Source organism: Nematolebias whitei, chromosome 21, assembly GCF_014905685.2.
Source record: "Nematolebias whitei isolate Nwh7 chromosome 21, NemWhi1, whole genome shotgun sequence".
In the NCBI taxonomy this organism is placed as follows: Eukaryota; Metazoa; Chordata; class Actinopteri; order Cyprinodontiformes; family Rivulidae; genus Nematolebias; species Nematolebias whitei.
Genome location: NC_056518.1, coordinates 12,426,340 through 12,445,780, shown reverse-complemented (window position 1 = coordinate 12,445,780; position 19,441 = coordinate 12,426,340). Strand labels below are relative to the sequence as shown.

The 19,441-nt window shown below is 39.0% G+C and overlaps 1 protein-coding gene across 1 annotated transcript; it reads left to right on the top strand.

Moving 5' to 3' along the window:
- Positions 1 to 879: 879 nt before the first annotated feature.
- LOC119427535 (programmed cell death protein 10-A) lies at positions 880 to 18,148 on the top strand. Its single transcript, XM_037695164.1, has 8 exons — positions 880 to 973; positions 3,375 to 3,588; positions 6,802 to 6,855; positions 9,938 to 10,055; positions 10,151 to 10,277; positions 10,802 to 10,880; positions 10,978 to 11,060; positions 17,274 to 18,148. The coding sequence occupies exons 2-8, from the start codon at positions 3,502 to 3,504 to the stop codon at positions 17,353 to 17,355; spliced, it is 630 nt and encodes a 209-aa protein (XP_037551092.1). The 5' UTR covers positions 880 to 973; positions 3,375 to 3,501; the 3' UTR covers positions 17,356 to 18,148.
- Positions 18,149 to 19,441: the final 1,293 nt, after the last annotated feature.

Below are 19,441 nucleotides of genomic sequence, written 5' to 3'. Positions count from 1 at the left end.
AAAATAAAAATACAAAGATAAATAAATGCGAGTTACAAAGTTAAGTTGTATTCATTACAGATGTTTTTTGTTTTTATAGCCTTTTTGTTATTTGAATCTGAGATTGAGTCAAGATACAGTTTTACATCCATTACAAAGAGATCAAGAAAAGTATCCTGATGCATGCTCAATAATCCAGGTAGAAAAATCCAAAAAAGTTCAAGCTGGTCCTCTGGACCAGAGACTGAGCTGAATACAGCACCTCAGACTGAGGAAGTCTCTCGGATGAGAGTCGAAACGTTTCTACATTTTTTTGCCCTTTTTTGAATGTCCAGAGGACCAGATTGAACTTTTTTGGAGCTCAAAAAAAGGTTTCCCATGCATTATTTTACTTTTATGGATATGGAACTTAGTAAGAAACAAGATCAGATTGATAATAAAGACAGGAGTCTTTCGTCTTGAAATCTAGGATACCAAACAGAAAATTTCAAAACAGAGAAGGAAACCTGGTTGGATATTATTGGACATCAGAGCAACAATGTCCTTACAAAAGTTCTGTGAGTATGTAATACGAAAGTATACTTTTATTTTCTTTTTTGTCTTCATTTATACAAAACAAATGCAACAAAATCCTACAATGACAAACATGGCTCGAGCCTAAATTCGTTACAGAGTGTTTTAGTTTTTAGGGCTTTTGCATTGGTACAATACTTTAAAGTAGACAAATACCAAAAAAGATAAGTAGAAAAAACTCTAAATCTAGGTTTTAGCATGGCAAATATGAAAGTATACTACTCGTTTTATTTGCGGTTCTAGTGACGTCATGGTCTCTTGAGCCCACCCTCTCGGTGATTGGACAACGCGTGTTGACGTAGCAACGGTCCGGAAGATGTCGGGCCAGTCCTAAAAAACTTCCGCCTTAAGTTGTAAAGAAAACACAGCGGCTAAAGACAGTCGACGGGATAACCAGCTCATTTAAGAAGTCATCCCAAAGGTAGATACAAGTACACACTCGACACGCATACACAAACTCACATATCAGCCCTGAAGTAGTTTGTTGGCGTGTTTCATTTCATTTCTGAACGCAAATGTACAAATTACTTGAGCTAGCGCGGATGCTAAGTCGCTCAGTGCTATCATCGAACTACTCGGCCACAGGCCTCGACTGGATATTACGACTAGATCGCGTTATAAATGTCACTTTACACAGACTTTACATCGACGAGTTTTAACATCCCGTCATCATAAATATAACAGGAATCTCCGTTTAACGTTAGATCGCTCTCTTTCTATTGCTGTTAGCTGTGTAGCTTTACCTGGGGGCCATTTGATCTGTTTTAGCCTTCAAAGAGCCAAGCATCGTGTCAGACACTTTATTTAAACGTATCACCACTCATGCATTCGAACATATTTATAAACAGTTCATTTTTAAGGCTTTAACACTTCTAATTCTTACTATTTACAGACAGTCCAGTCCTGAGCTGTACTTCCAAGTATTGTTGCTTTTGCATCTTTACGAGCAGAACAGTTCCTGTTGGTCAGTGATGCTCATAGCAAACTTAGTGTTTAGGCATAAGTCACACTGTCATCAACAAGATAACATAGGACTGTACCACTGCCCTCATCCAGGTTAAACAAAGCCAGAACATATCTCTTCCTCATTGCTTACTGACACAGGATAGATTAAACTTAATAGTAGTGAGTACATAATCATGTACTTCAGTCAGAAATCATATACATGGAGTGTTGTACTAAACATACTTGTCAGTGACATGTTCTTGATTATTTAAATAGTGGTAATATGAGCTACTTTGGTGTTTATCTGACATGATCATACTTTTTCACTTGGTTAATATTTGTTTAAATACCTAATATGGCAGTTATGTTTTATATTCTTAATATTTTATGGGTACTATTGTGATAGTTTAATACATCACAAAGACCTGGTGAAAAGTAATTTATTAGTCCAGGTTGATTCAACCCTTATCCCAGCGAGCAGGTCCCTGGTTCAAACCCCGGTCCAGGGGCCTTTCTGGGTGGAGTTTGCATGTTCTCTCCGTGCATGCGTGGGTTTTCTCCGGGTGCTCCGGTTTCCTCCCACAGACCAAAAACATGCATGTTAGGCTGATTGGTAACTCTAAATTGTCCCTAGGTGAGTGAGAGAGTGAATGTTTCTTGTTTGTCTCTATGTGGCCCTGTGATGGACTGGAGAACTGTCCAGGGTGTACCCCGCCCCTCGCACAGTGATTGCTGGACGTGGGCACCGGCGACCCCCGTGACCCAAAATGGAAGAAGTGGGTAAAGATAATGGATGGATGAAGTTACTGAGTCATTGACAACATACAGTGTTTCCTCTAGTTAACTTGCCATGTTGGGGTGCTCATCTCATCCATGATTTTTGTTGACGAGGGGACGGACACTTGTCTGAGCGCAGCTTGTACTAACAGTTTTTGAGTGGGGGCTGGGGGCGTTAAGCATGAGGGAAGAGGCAACGAGCGCTTCCTTTAGCTTTTTAGCTAGAGAACCTGTATTTCTCGCTGCTAGCTTAGTGCTACGTCAGTGCTGGGTGGGCAGGTGGGGGGGCAAGTTTGGTTTGGTAGGCGGGGTGCTCAATTCGGTTGATGGGGTGGGGCACCCCGCTTGTATAATGGTAGGGGAAACACTAACAGAACATTCTTGCCGAAAACTTAGGCATTAACTGTTTGATTCAAACCTTTTCAAGTTTTTAAGCCTTTTAAGGTCAATTCAGTTTAAGCGCTTACCTTTATTATATAATAGCCAGTACAAAAATGGCTACACTTCAGTCGATTTTACAGATATTGAGCTAAAACTTGATGCTGCAGCTGAGAGTCATTCACAACCCATGCTCTGAGCATCACTTCTCCTGATATGGTTTCCAGGCTTGCCCAAAATGACTCCGTCACTTCTCATCACAAGATAAATTTAATATTTTTTTTTTTGGCTATTGACTGAATTAGTGTAACTTAAAATAAATTTAATTATTGTAGATAAACATAATTCAGAAATAATCCAGGTAAAAAAAAAAGCCAACAAGTTTAAGTTGGGTCCTCCAGATGGTTTCTTTTAGTTGAAACGTTTCGTCTTTCATCCAAAAGACTTCATCAGTCCGAGGAGCCACAATAAGCTCAGCCTTATAAATAGCACCACATAGTGGGTCAACCAGTTTGATGGTGATAAGATGGTTTCTGGAGTCCACCCCCTCTGACTCGTTTATTCAGCATAATTTCGTCATGACAAAATCTATTTTTGACTCGGCATCATCAGATCAGTATGGCACTACGAGAATTCACTTCACTTCGAAGCATCAAGAACTGATTTGATGTATTTTTGTTTCTTTTCTATTGATGTCTTTTTAAAATCATTTTATTTCCCAGGCTCTTGTCTGTTTGGAACGTCCTGTTTTCGAAGTGTGGGTGTGTGAGTGTGTGAGTGTATGTGTGGGTGTGTTTGAGCTGCAGTTTCCTCTTCATCGTTTTGACAAGAGCGACTCCTCCCTGGAGGATGACAATGGAGGAGAAGAATGAAGCGGAGACAAACTCCATGGTATCCATGACGCTGTACGCGGTGATGTATCCAGTTTTTAACGAGGTAAAGGATCAGAAGACAAAAGTCTTACGTCACAACAAAGAAAAGTCTGATTGTAATGACGGACAGCAGCTTATTTAATTATAATCAACAGATCAGAGCACATCCATTTGACAAATTATTCGTGTATCATTCTCATAATAACCCAAATATTATGTTAGACTTAATATATTTTATTGTATTATGAACAATATTTTCTCATAGCACATTGTTTTAGTTGCTGATTATAACATTTTAAGCTAATGTTCACATAATTTTGCCCATATCATAAAAAAACAGATTACCTGAACCTGTTTAACTGCATGAACTTCTACATTAAGTTGGCTCACAGGCACATTTCCAAGACCTCCAACCTTTTGTCTGGTGCTTGGCGATACACTTTTTTCCATTACATGGTTCCCCTTTTTTGGTCAGCACCTCAGTTAAGCTTCCAAATAAGCCAAGTTTGTTCGACAGAACCCTGTTGAACTACTGACCGCTAAGTTTTCACATTTATCTCTTGGCTGTGAGCAGGAATGTTTTTGCAGCTGCACACCCAGCGACGCACTGCCTGAAAGTTGACTTTTATCACACACTTCTTATTTATTAACATGTTTTATGTGCCCGGTTAATGAAAACACGAGTTTGTTTATAAAAATTGTGGATTTGCAGATGGATCTTTTTTTATTTCTCTGCTGAACAAAGTACTTCAGTACTAGTTCAAGTTGTTTTAAGTGGGGGTTTTGTGGAAATGCAATGAACAATCAGCATCTTACCTGCAGCAGAAAGCTATTTGAATGACCTCTGTTTATATAAAGAGAGTTTAATTCTGATCGGAACGATGAGCTAGTCTGGTTGGGGCCAAAATCAGAATGGATGGCTGCCATTTTAAAACCGCTTCACCTTAAGAATTTTATAGTGGTTTCCACAAAACACTATTTTATAAACTGTTACATTGACATCAGTTTTACATTACAAGGTTATTCTGGCTGAAATGTCATGAATATATCTTATATCTGGAAGTCTCCCAGGAAAGTTTTCAAAGTTCAACGTTCTTTATACGTCTCCCGTTGGAGAAGTTTACTTTGTTTCGAAGGGCACTGCTGCTCAAAAACATTCAAGACAATAAATAAAAAAAAACATGGTTCAATAATAAAATAAGACATGAACCATAAAAAAATAAACTATGACATCATTACTTAATACTGGATTTAATTTATTCATTGACGACCTTAAAAGTTAGAGGAACAAATTGTTTGTCCCTATTAGGAGCCCTGCACCTCCTCCCTGAGTTCAGCAAGGGTGGATTCTGTGTAAGACATGAGCTGTCAGTTAAATGTTGTTCGCATGTCAAATGACTGCACTCCTGGAGCTTAACAAGAATCTGCCTGATCTTGCCTGCTGCTCTAGATAAATAATGATTCAGAGTTTTAGATTTTATTGTTAGGTTTCCCATCCAGCTGATGATAAAGTACCGAAGGGTGGACTCTGTTGTTGCTCTGGAAAATAACATCATGATTTTACAAACACCAAATAAACAGAGTTTATGTAAAAAGTGAAGGTGCTGGTGGATTCTGGCTCAGTTGGTGGTAACATGTGTCTGCCAGCTCAAGTCACTGTCAATATGAACATCAAGGTATTTGTCTGAAGTCGCCTGTTTAATGGGACTATTGTGTATGATCACAGAGCTCTGATCAGCAGCTGATCTGGGATCCAGCAGCATCTCTACAGTCTTACTGGTTTTTATGTGAAGTCTGTGGTTTTCAAACCTGTCCATGAACTTGTCCACAGCAGCTCTGTGGGTGGAATAGTTCAAGTTCTTGGTGGACAGGCTGATAATGACATCATCATCCAAAACCTTTACAACTTGCTGATCTGGCTCTGAGCTAACACAATTATTTGTATTCAAAATTAATAAAAATGGTGAACAGACACACCTGGAGGTGCCAGTGCTGCTGATCACTGTGTCTGAAGATGTAGAATCAAATGTACCTGTCTGTGACCTGTTGGTAGCACTACCTGGTTATAAAAGGGTTAACATTTATCTGTATCAACTTTCCAAAGAGAACATGAGGCTGAACTGAATGATCAGAACTAAAATCAATGAACAACAGTTAATCACCTGGCTCTTCAAGTTGATGAGTCAAAGCAAACTTTATTGACATTTTTTTCTTACGGACAAGAATCCAGAGAATTGAAATGAGTCTATCTTCATTCTTGATGCACAACAAAACACGGGCCTTATTTAAATAAGAAAACCAGAGGTTCTGGAGACATGAAAGCAGATTTCTTGATGTGACATCACTTGTGCCATGTTTTCTTGTGTAGACAAACTAATATCTGTCAAGCAGAAGCTCTCCATCAGCATGAAGTGCTATTATCATGAGTCACGTGTTTGAAAAACATTTGAGGAAGCACACATGGTTTTAAATCATTGTCCTCCTGCTGAGATGCTTTTTAAAAACTAGTACTGATCGAGTTTTTCCACATTTCTGGTACAGTTTGTGCGTCAATCCAGAGGTCAAACATCTGGTGCCAAGCTGGAGTTAGTTCTGCAAATGTCTTTAGAAAGAGGTGGACACATGACCTCGCCCTGCCAATTTTTTCATGTGCATGAATTTAAGTTAATTTTAATAGCATACTGGTCAATTAAAATATTCTTTATTCTATAAAGCACAGTTTTCTAAGACAGCCTGACATTCTCTGGTGTTATCAGATCCAGTGCACAGCTTTGTGCTACAGCTGCTGCTATAGTTGCAGATGACCAATAATCAAATAGTCTGAAACCGAATGTAATAGAAAAGTTTATAATACTGTGTTTGATTGAACTGCTATAAAAATAGATTTTAGTTGTTTTAAGATGTCAGCTGTCCACTTTGCCATTCAAAACCCATCTGCAAGAGGTAAGATATTGACTGTTATGTTTTCCAAGAACGTCTTTTTAAAAGATTTGAACTGCCCTTTAAAATCTACTCTTACTACAAATCCTACAGTATACTTCTTTTGTGTCACTTTGAATAAAAGTATTTAAACCGAATGTTTTGTAGCCTAGTAAAGACACACACACAGAGTGTCTCATCAAAGCTTCACACTTGTTTCAACCAAAAGCTGATTCTGCTCACAGTCCAACAGAATCCCACTCTGCCACAAAATAGGAAAGCACAAAGTGACTCACTCCATATATTTTTGATTTTGACAATAACGTGCACTTTTCCTTTTTTCCCTTTTTATTTTTAGCTGGAGGGGATCAACATGTCCGCAGCTCAGACGCTCAGAGCAGCCTTCAAAAAGGTGAGCTGAAACATAAAATGACCGTACGATCATATCAACCTTAGCTGTTCTCTGACGTCTCAGTTATAAGAAAGAAGAAGAAAGTGCTATGTGTCGCCATCGTTGTGTCAGGTGTGCAAATCTCTGTGTCTGGTGATTCGATTCCGATCGTTGGTGTTACGATTGGATTCAAATCCTTCTATTCATCCATCATCTTTACCCACTTCTTCCTTTTCGGGTCACGGGTATTACTGGCGCCCTTGTCCAGCCATCACTGTGTGAGAGGCGGGGGACCCTGGACAGGTCTCAAGTCCTTCACAGACAGATAATTAAAAATATATAAAAACAAAAGTAAACAAAGTCTTCAGCCTGACATAGTACATTAACATTTAACCCAGCATAAAATACAGACTTTACCGTTTTTTTTTTAACCATATTGCTCTAACATTTGCTCTACTTTCAAAACTTAACCTAATATGAAATAAACAAACTTCACAGTTTTAAACATATTGATTCATATTTGGTAAATCTTTGACATAATTTTTAAACATGTGCAGGTCTGCACAAAAACTCTTCTGAACTGTAATTTATAAATTTAGAACTGTCTCCAGGCGATGTCTCATCTGGCCTCTCTTCAACCTGTTACAAAGACAAATTACATGAAGTTTGTTGAACAACTAGTCTATAAGTTTTAGTATAATATGAGAAAAAAGTGTTACCTTTTGAGCTGCAGCTGCACCAGAGCTTCTCCAAGTTTATTCTTTGTTTCATGGTGGAGTTTTATCACTGGTTTATCGCTAAAAAAGCTACGTGAAGGAATAACGTACAGCGTATTAAAAATAAACCTGAACCCCTCGCCTTCCACTGAGCTGTCTGCTCGTAAACCCTTTGTGATACGGCAGGAGATGGAGAGGGAACTCTTCACAGCTCTTGGAGAATTAGCAGGAAGTTTGTTGAAGTTTTCGCTTTTCATCTTCCTTCTGCGCATTTGTTATATTTCCAAAATACTGTACCGCAATTTTATTTTACACTTATTACAACCAACCCTGCTCTTGTCTTTGCCGGAACATTGTGGAATCCAAGATGACTTTTCATGAAGGAGCGGGTTGAATCATGCCGTCCTCTCGCTCCATGCTAGATAAAGGGAGCTGGCTAACCATCTTGCTGTACGGTGGCCTGCAAGGCCAAATTCTCTGGTGGCCGAGCGAACACGTAATGCGATATGCAGTACGCTCGGGAGTAGGAGCAGAAACAAATAAAACTTAAAACGCATTTCAAAAGTACAGAATGAACTTTGGTATTTTAACATATTTTTATGAGCCGTTAGAATCGATTCAGAATCGCCAGGACTAAGAATCTAGATTCTTTAATGAATCGATCTTTTTTTCTGCACCTCTACATTTGTATCAACAAACCAACAACGTCCATGCTCAATAATCCTACATTTGTATGTTTCTATACAATGATGAAATTAGTTCTCTGCATTTAACCCATCACACCTGAGATACACCCAGGTGGAGCAGTGGACAGCTATGTAAGCGCCTGGGGAGTAATTGGGGATTGGGTCTTGCTCAAGGACACAATGGCATGTGGAAATGGCTGGGAGTTGAACCTGTGACATTCTGATCCCAACTCCCAAGCCGGCTGCCCCACCTCTACACCACAGCTGCCCCCGAGAACTTACAGCAGCTGGTATTCCCAGGCGGTCTCGCATCCAAGTACTAACCAGGCCTGACCCTGCTTAGTCTGCTTTCTGAGATCAGACGAGATCGGGTGAGTTCAGGGTGGTACTGGTATCCTCGGTTAGTCTGGCCGGTGTGGAGAGCCGCCCGCAACCGGGATGAGTTAGGATTGGAAACAATAAGAATCCTGTCACCAAAGACGACAGAATTCGTGCACAGTCCATCACTGCACCAGGTCCCCTGCACGAAACCACCCAGGCCTCCAGCTATGCCCTTATTCCACTGAGGGTTTCGAGTAGGAAGAGCATTATGTGGGCGATGGGCCAAGGCTTAGATGCGTTCGCAGTCCAACCTCACCGAACGCTGCATGTTTGACGAGGGTGCAGTGCTAAATGACTCGCAGACGCCCTGATTCTTGGTCGGGGTTTCTTAACTAGCAGAGCAGCTACCTCGCTGAAAGACAGCCTTCGATTCAAATTATTATCAGATAATTATTTACGATTCATTTAAAGGACTTTTTCAGATTTGTAGAAAACAGTGACAGTTTTTGCTTCAGCTCTGACTTCATGTAAACACGGACTTCCTTTTAGTAACACCAGCGTCACAACTGTATCATCTATATTTTCTTTATGGAAGTCATTCACACAGTGCAGCACGGTGTTCAATCAAGCATTTCACCGAGGGTTAAATAATTAGCTATATATAGTTATACGAGTTATTTAGGTTGTATTTTGGCCTGAACCAGTTTGAATGGTCTTCAGCTTTATGGCTGCTCTTGTTCAGTAGTTGTCACCACTTCCTGCTTGCTTGTGCCACTAGAGGTCATGACAGCCTCATGACTGGACCCATTAGTGTTTGCCTGCACAAAAAGACATTTAATAAATTATTTGACTACTTGTTGGCCTTTTTTCAATTTAATCAGTTTTTTTGCTGTTATAATATATACTGTAAAGAAGAAAGCAAAACAAGTGTAAAACAGCTGAACTGTAAATAGTGAATGGTTTGTTTTCCATATTGAATTGTTCATGTAGTTAATGTCTGTTGTGATTTTTTTTTATACATTAGGTTGCATAGTAATTTATATCCAGCCCTTGATACAAGGAAAACGTAGTTCAGTTTTTTTATAAACAGTACCAGATCTTAACCTCCGTTTTTTTTCCTTTAGCTGTTTTTGCGTCGTGTTTCTAAATAAAAAAAAAAGTTTTCTTCTTATTGTGTTTGTTTTTCAAACTGTTTTCCACTATGTTAAACTTTAAGTCTCCAGGCGATCACAAAAAATAAACCAGTCACATTTCATCTAATTACACCAAATACCTCCTTTTCACTTTCACTACTTTATTTTAGCTGAAGCTGTTTTCTAAAACTGGAAAAGTGTAGTTCTCCTTCCTCATCTTGCAGCTGTGTTCCTCCTCTGTCGACAGGCGGAGAGGGAGAACCCTGGTCTGACGCAGGACATCATAATGAAGATCCTGGAGAAAAAAAAAGTTCAAATCAACTTCACTGAATCTCTGCTGCGCATGGCTGCGGATGATGTGGAAGGTGAGCAGTAAATAGTGTCTGGAGTTTGTTTTCCTGCTGCGTTGTGATCTAACAACTTCCCGTGCGATGATTTTGTTGAGCATCTTTTCTCGCAGAGTTCATGATCGACCGGCCTGAACAAGAGTTCCTGGACCTAAATGAAAAGGCCAGAGCACTGAAACACATTCTTAGCAAAATCCCAGATGAGATCAACGACAGAGTACGCTTCCTTCAAACTATCAAGTGAGTGTTTTCTGTTGTAAAGAAAGAAATACTGTAATCACTACTGATCTGTCTGAATAAATGTAAATATTTCAGATCAGGGCCAGGAGCAGTTCTGAGCTGCAGCTGGATAATCTTTAGTCTCATTCATAACCTCTATCTCCTGTAAATGGTGTCGCATTAGCTTCGTTCCACAATAAAGCAAATACTAGATTATTGTTGTGCGGTGACACTTCCATAAGTAGGAATAGGTTTGTGTCAGTATCTCTGAAGTAACGCTGCAGTTGTTTCAGCGCAGAACAAGGTGTTAACCATTCTGCGAAGTTGAGCAAAGCCATGCAAATTTTAAGGTAATGAATACAAATTTAAAATTTGCATTATTGACGTCGTAGCGCCACGGTCGTGAGTAAATAATGAAAAATAAGGAAGCTAGGAAGAGTGTTGCAGCCAATCGAGCTTTGCCTGAAGTAGATTCATGTGGATATGAATGTTTTCCATTTATTTACTTTAGTAAGTTTCTTCCTGATGTTTCTTTCTGAACACAGAGACATAGCCAGCGCCATAAAAGAGCTCCTGGACACAGTCAACAACGTCATTAAGAGATACCAGTACCAGAATCGAAGAGTGAGTAACAAACACATTTGTAATTCTTTTACATCTTTGTTTTTGTTTCTTAAAAAAACTATATATATACATTTATTTTTTCATATTTCCCTTAAAGGCTCTGGAGCACCAGAAAAAGGAGTTTGTGAAGTACTCCAAAAGTTTCAGTGACACCCTCAAAACATACTTCAAAGATGGAAAGTAAGTGTAACTAACCCCGCTGCCTGCCGCTGCTCTTTACGACTCTGCTCATGGAGACGTGGATCAGATTTAAGTCAAATTGTGACAGTAACCTCAAATCAGACCCTAGCATCAGTCCACTACGTGTTTTTTAATGAGTGCAATGTTGCCTCGAGGTTTCTTGCCTAGGGAGAGCAATGATTTGTTTACACCTAGTCCGTCTACTGACTTGTTGTCACTTCATGTAATTAATCTCTTAATGCTCCTCCCGCTGTTTCCTATTTGTATTACTTACATTGACAGCCTTTCAGTGCCACTGTACCAACGAAGACATTTACTGCCAATAAATTCAAAATTACTTACTGTAATTTCTGGATAGGCCGCTACTTTTTCACACACTTTGAATCCCGTGGCTTATACAGTACAATGCTGCACCTAATTTATTCATTTATTTTTGACGGGCTAACGAGCTTCATGCAGCCAAAATGTTTAGCCTCGTCACACTTGGGCGCTCACGCTGCCCAGTACGTCTCTCTTGGGTGGTGGGGGTGTGTGTTTGCTCATGACTCTCAGACTACCTGTATAAATAAAGGTTAAACAAAAAAAATCTGACCAATGAAATGACTGAACAGATCACAATGGAGAGGGGGGAAAACTCTCTTCCCCATTGTGCCCCAGGGAGGGAGGGAACGACAAAGTATTTGCAGCTGCTCCAAACAAGTGTGAAATGTGCATTTAAAGTTGCACTCCGAGCTCAGTGGGGATCTTGGATGACTGGCGGCGACAAATCGTTTACTAAAACTGGACGCAAGCGAAGAGCAACTTTTGCTCAAGTCTGCCAGTGGATGCTGACGGAGGAGCAGGGTCAAAAATAAAACCACTATCCCCAACTGGTTTTGAAAGGCTGCTGCATCCTTCCTCCTGCACACTGCAGGAATAAGATGGCAGATTATTGAGATTTATTGGCAGATGATGAAGATGGTGATCAGTGACTTCCTGGTAGGCTACTGTAATAATAATAATTATTTTTTTTTTTTTACCAGCCGTGTTACAGGCACTGTTCAGAAAACAACATTTATTACACATATGTGTGTACGTTACCGGTATATATTTAATTAAAAGTTAAAATATATATATTTTTGTGTAAATATCTCATGTTACAGCGTGGATACCTGCAACTTATAGACAAGCGCAGATTATATTCAGATGTGCTCAATAGTCTACAAATTACGGTATTTAAAAAACAAAAAAACATTTGATAACAATTGCACCACAGAATTAATTTTAAAACTCATTTTGCCTTCTACATGCCTAAATGGTCTTGCCTCCTAGTATCGCCGACTTGCTTCAACTCGACCCTCAGATCATCTGATCAGCTGTTTTTGGTCGTTCTGAAAATTAGACCGACACTCAGACAAGAAGATCGAGCTTTTTCAGACGTTGCTGCAATGAGAGACCAACACTGACGATTACAGCCATGAGCAGTGCAGCTTTTACAACTTCATTTATTCATCAGTGCAAACAAGAAGTTGCTTCTGATATTTGAGGAAATGGATAAATGTTATCTGTTTTAACCTGTTTAACATAAAATGAGAAGTCAGAACAACAAAGTGTAACATTTGTGTCTTTATGTCTCGGTCAGGTTTGCTTTAAGCTCATCTTCTTCCTGATGGGAACCAAACAATGAACTACCGTATTTTCCGCCGTACCTGTCGCTCCGCCCTATAAGTCGCATCAGTCCATATTTGTCTAATAAAGTGGGAAAATCCATAAATATGTTGCTTCGCCGTATACGTTGCATCTATTATGTGTCACCGCTGACAACCTGGAATTGTGGGCCGGTGTTGTGCCAAAAATCATGGGAGCGTGCACGTGAGGACTTTAACAAGAATTTAATAAGATTAACACTTAAAAACAATTATTTGTTTGCTCGAAATTATAATAAAGGTGTGTCTTAGTCTAACGTTTGCTTAATAAATGCGCTTTGACGGTCAAATCAGCTGCGTTTCAAAAGCTGATATGCGGAAGTAAATGCGTGCACGCGACGAGTCGTGCAAATTTAACAAGATAAACACCTAAAAACAATTATTTGTTTGCTCGAAATTATAGTAAAATTGTGTCTCAGTTGAACTATTCCTTAAAACATGCACTTTAATGGTCAAATCAGCTGAATTTCAAAAAAAGTTTCACTGCCTCGGTGCTGCAAAGCGTGCATGCGCTGATGGACGAGCCACTGCATTTCTTTAAAATTTAACAGGATAACCACATAAAAAAATTATTTGCTCGACATTATATTAATGGTGTGTCTCAGTTGAACTATTCTTTAAAAAAAAAAGCACTTTGATGGTCAAATCAGCGGAATTTCACCGGGGCAGTGCAGCTGGTTTGACAGTTCCAAGCGGCGAGCAGAAGGAAGGTGGGAAACTGTGGCAAGCCCATTGTGTCATTAATAGCTGGTGAAGATTCTCAGTCATCCAGGACATGGTAAATTCAAAAAAGTTCAAGACAAAAACAGTAAAGTATAATAAAGTCCAGTTATTTTTGTACTGAACTTTTTTAAAAATTTGTCATTATAGCCACGTTTAGCTATTACATGATACAACGACATGCTATACTGCTATTATTATTACTACTACTACTACTACTACTCTTCTGCCATCTAGTGTCTGAAAGTGGTACTGCTTTTTATTTTCCAGTCAGAATGAATGAAAACGGTCATATCTCAGCCAAATAAATTGGTTTATAAATATAAGAAAAAATCCATAAAGATGTCGCTTGAGCCTATAAGTCAGGGCGTGTAAATTTTGAAAAAACATGAACATGAGATGTTGCTTCATTAATAAAATTTTTGGGATATGTATTCTTGGTGTCAGACTGTGGCCATGTCGACCCAAAATTATGTTAAATCTGTCAGATATGGTGTTTTTATTGTTATAATAAATAAATGAATATTTTTTGGCTTTTGTCAGGTTGAAATTATTCATATGAATCTATTTTTATTGAGACAAAGATACTGTTGAACTAACATACTGGACCTAATAGTTAAATTGAATTGAGTGAGTTAAAAATTGATTGACTTTGTTTTTTTAAAAATATATATTTAAAGAAGTTAATCACTAAGTTATCAGATAAAAACAAACATGTTTTAAAAAAGGCGATATTGTTTTTATGTAAATGGGTTTCAGTGATACATGTTATGCTAAATCAATATTAAGTCATAAATTATTCGTAAACTTTTAACCAAAATCTTTAACATTATTATAGTCCTTTAAGTATTGCGTCAAAGCTCTTGTTTTCCAAATGGTTATTAATTTGAAGTACAGTAGTCCCTCGTTTATCGCGGGGGATCTGTACCCTAAAGACCCGCGATAAATGAAAAATCGCAAAGTAGGAATAGTAGTACAAGTAGTAAGTAGTAGTTTATTTTAGTGTGTGTGTGCCTTGCGAAAGTATTCACCCCTTTAAACTTTTCAACCTTTTGCCACATTTCAGGTTTCAAACATAAAGATATAACTTTTTTTTTTTTTTTGAAGAATCAACAACAAGTGGGACACAATCTTGAAGTGGAATGAAATTTATTGGACGTGTCAAACTTTTTTAACAAATAAACTGAAAAGTGGAGCGTGCAATATTATTCGGCCACTTTACTTTCAGTGCAGCAAACTCACTCCAGAAGTTCAGTGAGGATCTATGAATGATCCAACGTTGTCCCAAATGACTGATGATGATAAATAGAACCCACCTGTGTGTAATCAAGTCTCTGTATAAATGCACCTGCTCTGTGATAGTCTCAGAGTTCTGTTCAAAGCGCACAGAGCATCATGAAGACCAAGGAACACACCAGGCAGGTCCGAGATACTGTTGTGGAGAAGTTTAAAGCTGGATTTGAATACAAAAAGATTTCCCAAGCTTTAAACATCCCAAGGAGCACTGTGCAAGCAATCATATTGAAATGGAAGGAGTATCAGACCACTGCAAATCTACCAAGACCCGGCCGTCCCTCTAAACTTTCATCTGGAACAAGGAGAAGACTGATCAGAGATGCAGCCAAGAGGCCCATGATCACTCTGGATGAACTGCAGAGATCTACAGCTGAGGTGGGAGAGTCTGTCCATAGGACAACAATCAGTCGTACACTGCACAAATCTGTCCTTTATGGAAGAGTGGCAAGAAGAAAGCCATTTCTCAAAGATATCCATAAAAAGTGTTGTTTAAAGTTTCCCACAAGCACCTGGGAGACACCAAACATGTGGAAGAAGGTGCTCTGGTCACATGAAACCAAAATCAAACGGTTTGGCCACAATGCAAAATTATATGTTTGGCATAAAAGCAACACAGCTCATCACCCTGAACACGCCATCCCCACTGTCAAATATGGAGGTGGCAGCATCATGGTTTGGGCCTGCTTTTCATCAGCAGGGACAGGGAAGATGGTCAGAATTGATGGGAAGATGGATGGGGCCAAATACAGGACCATTCTGGAAGAAAACCTGTTTGAGGGTGCATTCACACCAGCCCTGTTTAGTCCGCTTTAATCGAACTCTAGCTCGTTTTCCTAGAAAGTCTGGTTCGTTTGGGGAGGTGTGAACGCGCCATCGAACTCTGTCACGGAACAAAAAGGCGAACTCTGGCCCGGGCTAAAACCTAGGTCTCGGTCTGGTAGAAGCGAACTTCAGCGCGGTTCGAGTACAGTGTGAATGTAAACAGACCGGACCCGCTCCGCAGGGTAAACAAACACACATTTCTCTGACCTTATATGGAGCAGTCAGCTGCCTTGTGTGAAAAACAATATTCTCCATGGTCTTCTGTCTCATCTTCTGCTCATGCTAAGTCCATTTTTGAAAAATGACTAAATATAACTCCTAAAACTTGATGCCACTTCGTTTTTATTTTTATTTACAGAAGAAGAAGAAGACGTGTCTTCAGAGGTTTTTGTGTAGTTTCTTTCAGTAGTTCTTGGTGCAGCGCCCCCACAGGCGAGTGGGGGAACAGGTTGGTTCAACAGGTTGACTCGACTGCACAGTGCAGTATGAATGCAAACGCATCAGCTCAAATGTAGACAAAAGATCAAGAATATTGGTCCCGAAACGAACCGAGTCTACCGGACTATCTGGTGTGAAAACGACCTGAATCTGCAAGAGACCTGAGACTGGGACGGAGATTTATCTTCCAACAAGACAATGATCCAAAACATAAAGACACATCTACAATGGAATGGTTCACAAATAAACGTATCCAGGTGTTGGAATGGCCAAGTCAAAGTCCAGACCTGAATCCAGTCGAGAATCTGTGGAAAGAGCTGAAGACTGCTGTTCACAAACGCTCTCCATCCAACCTCACTGAGCTCGAGCTGTTTTACAAGAAGAATGGGCAAGAAGTTCAGTGTCTCCATGTGCAAAACTGATAGAGACAAACCCCAAGAGACTTGCAGCTGGAACTGCAACAAAAGGTGGCGCTACAAAGTATTAACTCAAAAAAGTCGAATAATATTGCACGCCCCACTTTTCAGTTTTTTATTTGTTAAAAAAGTTTGACACATCCAATAAATGTCATTCCACTTCACGATTGTGTCCCAATTTTATATCTTTGTTTGAAGTCTGAAATGTGGCAAAAGGTTGAAAAGGTCAAGGGGTTCGAATACTTTCGCAAGGCACTGTGTATGTATCTATATGTATGTATATGTATGTATGTATGTATGTATCTATCTATATATATATATATATATATATATATATATATATATGGTGTTTTAAACCCTTCCCACGCTATTACAATATTCTAAACAATGTTTCTAAACTCTAAATGCTCTAAAAGACACAGAATGTCATGATTTCAGCTCCCTGCCTCCTCTGCTCTCAGCCACCTGCAAGCGCTCTTGGCCACACCCACTTCTCAGCGCTGCACACAGAACAGCTGATCACTTGCAGCAGGAAGTTAATCCTGCAGTGTGGGCTGCACAAAGGTGCAGCAGGTGCTAAATAATTAAAAATAATTGATTTTATATAAAAATTCCCTGCCGACCGTGCGGCTCATCCATCAATCAGCCAATTGTGCGTCAGGTCCAGTCTTATTTTGGAAAACTGTGATGGAGCGAGTCCACGATAAACGAACCACAAAGTAGCGAGGAACTACTGAATTTTTAAATGTCTTAAGTAAAGTTGATGTTGAACTCTTTGCTCCTGGAGACAAGTTTCCAAGGTTATACATAAATTTGTTCTGTTTTTTTGTTCCCAGGGCAATAAATGTCTTCATCAGTGCAAACCGGCTCATCCACCAAACCAACCTCATACTGCAGACCTTTAAAACCGTGGTGTAGCCCGCAAAGACCACCGAGTCCCCACCTGACACCATCCTGTGGGGAACAGCTGCTAAAGCAGTGGAAGCCTGAAGAACGCCTCACCCATATATGTAAATTAGAGTTGATTTTAGGGTCGGGGTCGAATCCATTGGAGTCAAGATTCTAGATTCCAGTTCAAAAGACTGAAAAGTGCCATTTCTTTTTTTAATGAGGATTTTCCAGTCTTGAAATGGAACTGAATGGGCCCAAAGTCTTGGTAAAATTGATTTTATTTGAACAGTTTTAATTTATAACCCTGGTCTAGTTTTGGGGATGGTGAGGCGAGGTGTTTATAAAAGACTAATTGCCATTTTTTCTAATATATTCATGTTGATCATTTTACTTTTTAGCTTTTTGGTCATTACACATCCGCGTTCAGTTTATAGGTTGAGTCTCAGCCGCCTTCACTGGTTTTCTCTTCTCGCCTCCTTTTTTTTTTGTGTCATTTTGCCACGGCGTGTATGTGCAGGATTGACAAAAATAAAAAATAAAAAAATAAATCACCCGAGCGCAGGTGAAACAGTCACAAGGAGAGGAAGCAGATTGGACATTTGAGAGGCAGACTCAGATTTTGTTTCTTGTTATCAGAAGACAGAAAGCCAAATTACTTCCAGCACTGTGTGCGCCTTACAGAGTCCTGCTGTAACATTCCCTCCTCCCAGAGTAATGAAGTGGAACCAGCTCCTGCTGTCGGGGACTTAGCGAGAGAAATGAAACTTCTGTATTTAACTGATATCTGGTTGCAAATGTTCAATAAATAGTTTCCAATTGATGCCTTTTTCTAAAATGCCTTTTTTTGCCACAAAGGATGACAAACATCCCCCCACTTTGTCCTGTGGAAAAGATATAAAAGCTGTTTCTGCTTTGCAGCTGTCAGGGTTTGTAGTCAATAGATAATGCATATCATCCCCCTTTCACAACCCTTTTAACAACATTTCCTAGAAACTAGTAAAACTGCAGAAACGACATTGTTAGAAGAACACAATAAAGTTTTATTAAGCGCTTATGAACGTGGAGTTCAGACAGAGCAGCATTTTAGAAAACTTTGCATTCCTTAAATTAAATTGTAATGCCCAAAACCTTTTATGTCAGCGTTTTCAATAAAGACCATTTAAGGTAAATGATAGCGTTGTAGCTGTTTTGGTCAAACCTTGAAAAAACCAACACGTGTAATCTCATGTGATATCACTAGATGTCACAGTCACACTATGTGAACTCAACTACATCTACGGGTACAGTCACTTTACTCTGGTGGCCATTCTAAATTGTATTGGCTCCAAATTCAACATTCAGTGATGGTTTCCTGAAAGTTTCATAAAAATCTGTTCTATAGTTCAATACATATTTTGCTAACAGACATACAGAGTAGTCTCAAAGCAACAAACGGCAGTTTTAAACAAATAACTGGTGCAATCTGTTACAGCTCGGTTTATATTTTTGGGATTAGTCACGGCTATATACATAATAGATTTTAGTACAATATTTTAACACAATTATGAATGTTTTCTACTACCAGGTGGCTCTGGTGGACATCTTAAATCAGGGTTTTATTAACATACTGATCAACTGGATGATTTTTACTCATTTACAAGCATTGCCAAATATTTTTTGTTACCACAATCAGACACACTTCATAAGGTATGTCTAATTTTAAAAATAAATATATTTATACAATATATATATATATATATAATATTATATTATATATATAATTTTCAAAAGGACCATGCATGTGGCTTGATGATCTACTACCCAACGACTAAAAGCTCTTTAAACAAACTGAGACAAACATGCCTCATTTTATTGCTCAGTGTCATAAAACTGCATGACCCCTAATCTCGCAGATGTAATTTCAGCAATGAACTTTGATCTTATTGCATAGGTCAAAAAAACATGCAAACAACGTGTTTTAAAATGTATATATAATACAAACCAGATTCCAAAAAAGTTGGGACACTAAACAAATTGTGAATAAAAACTGAATGCAATGATGTGGAGGTGCCAACATCTAATATTTAATTCAGAATAGAACACAAATCACAGATCAAAAGTTTAAACTGAGAGA

What these genes read in the sequence shown, in the direction of transcription:
- LOC119427535 (XM_037695164.1), top strand. Translation starts at nt 3,502, where the DNA reads ATGACAATGGAGGAGAAGAATGAAGCGGAGACAAACTCCATGGTATCC. An exon ending in TGTATCCAGTTTTTAACGAG is followed by an intron (nt 3,589 to 6,801) that starts GTAAAGGATCAG and finishes TTTTATTTTTAG; the next exon opens with CTGGAGGGGATCAACATGTC. An exon ending in TCAGAGCAGCCTTCAAAAAG is followed by an intron (nt 6,856 to 9,937) that starts GTGAGCTGAAAC and finishes CTCTGTCGACAG; the next exon opens with GCGGAGAGGGAGAACCCTGG.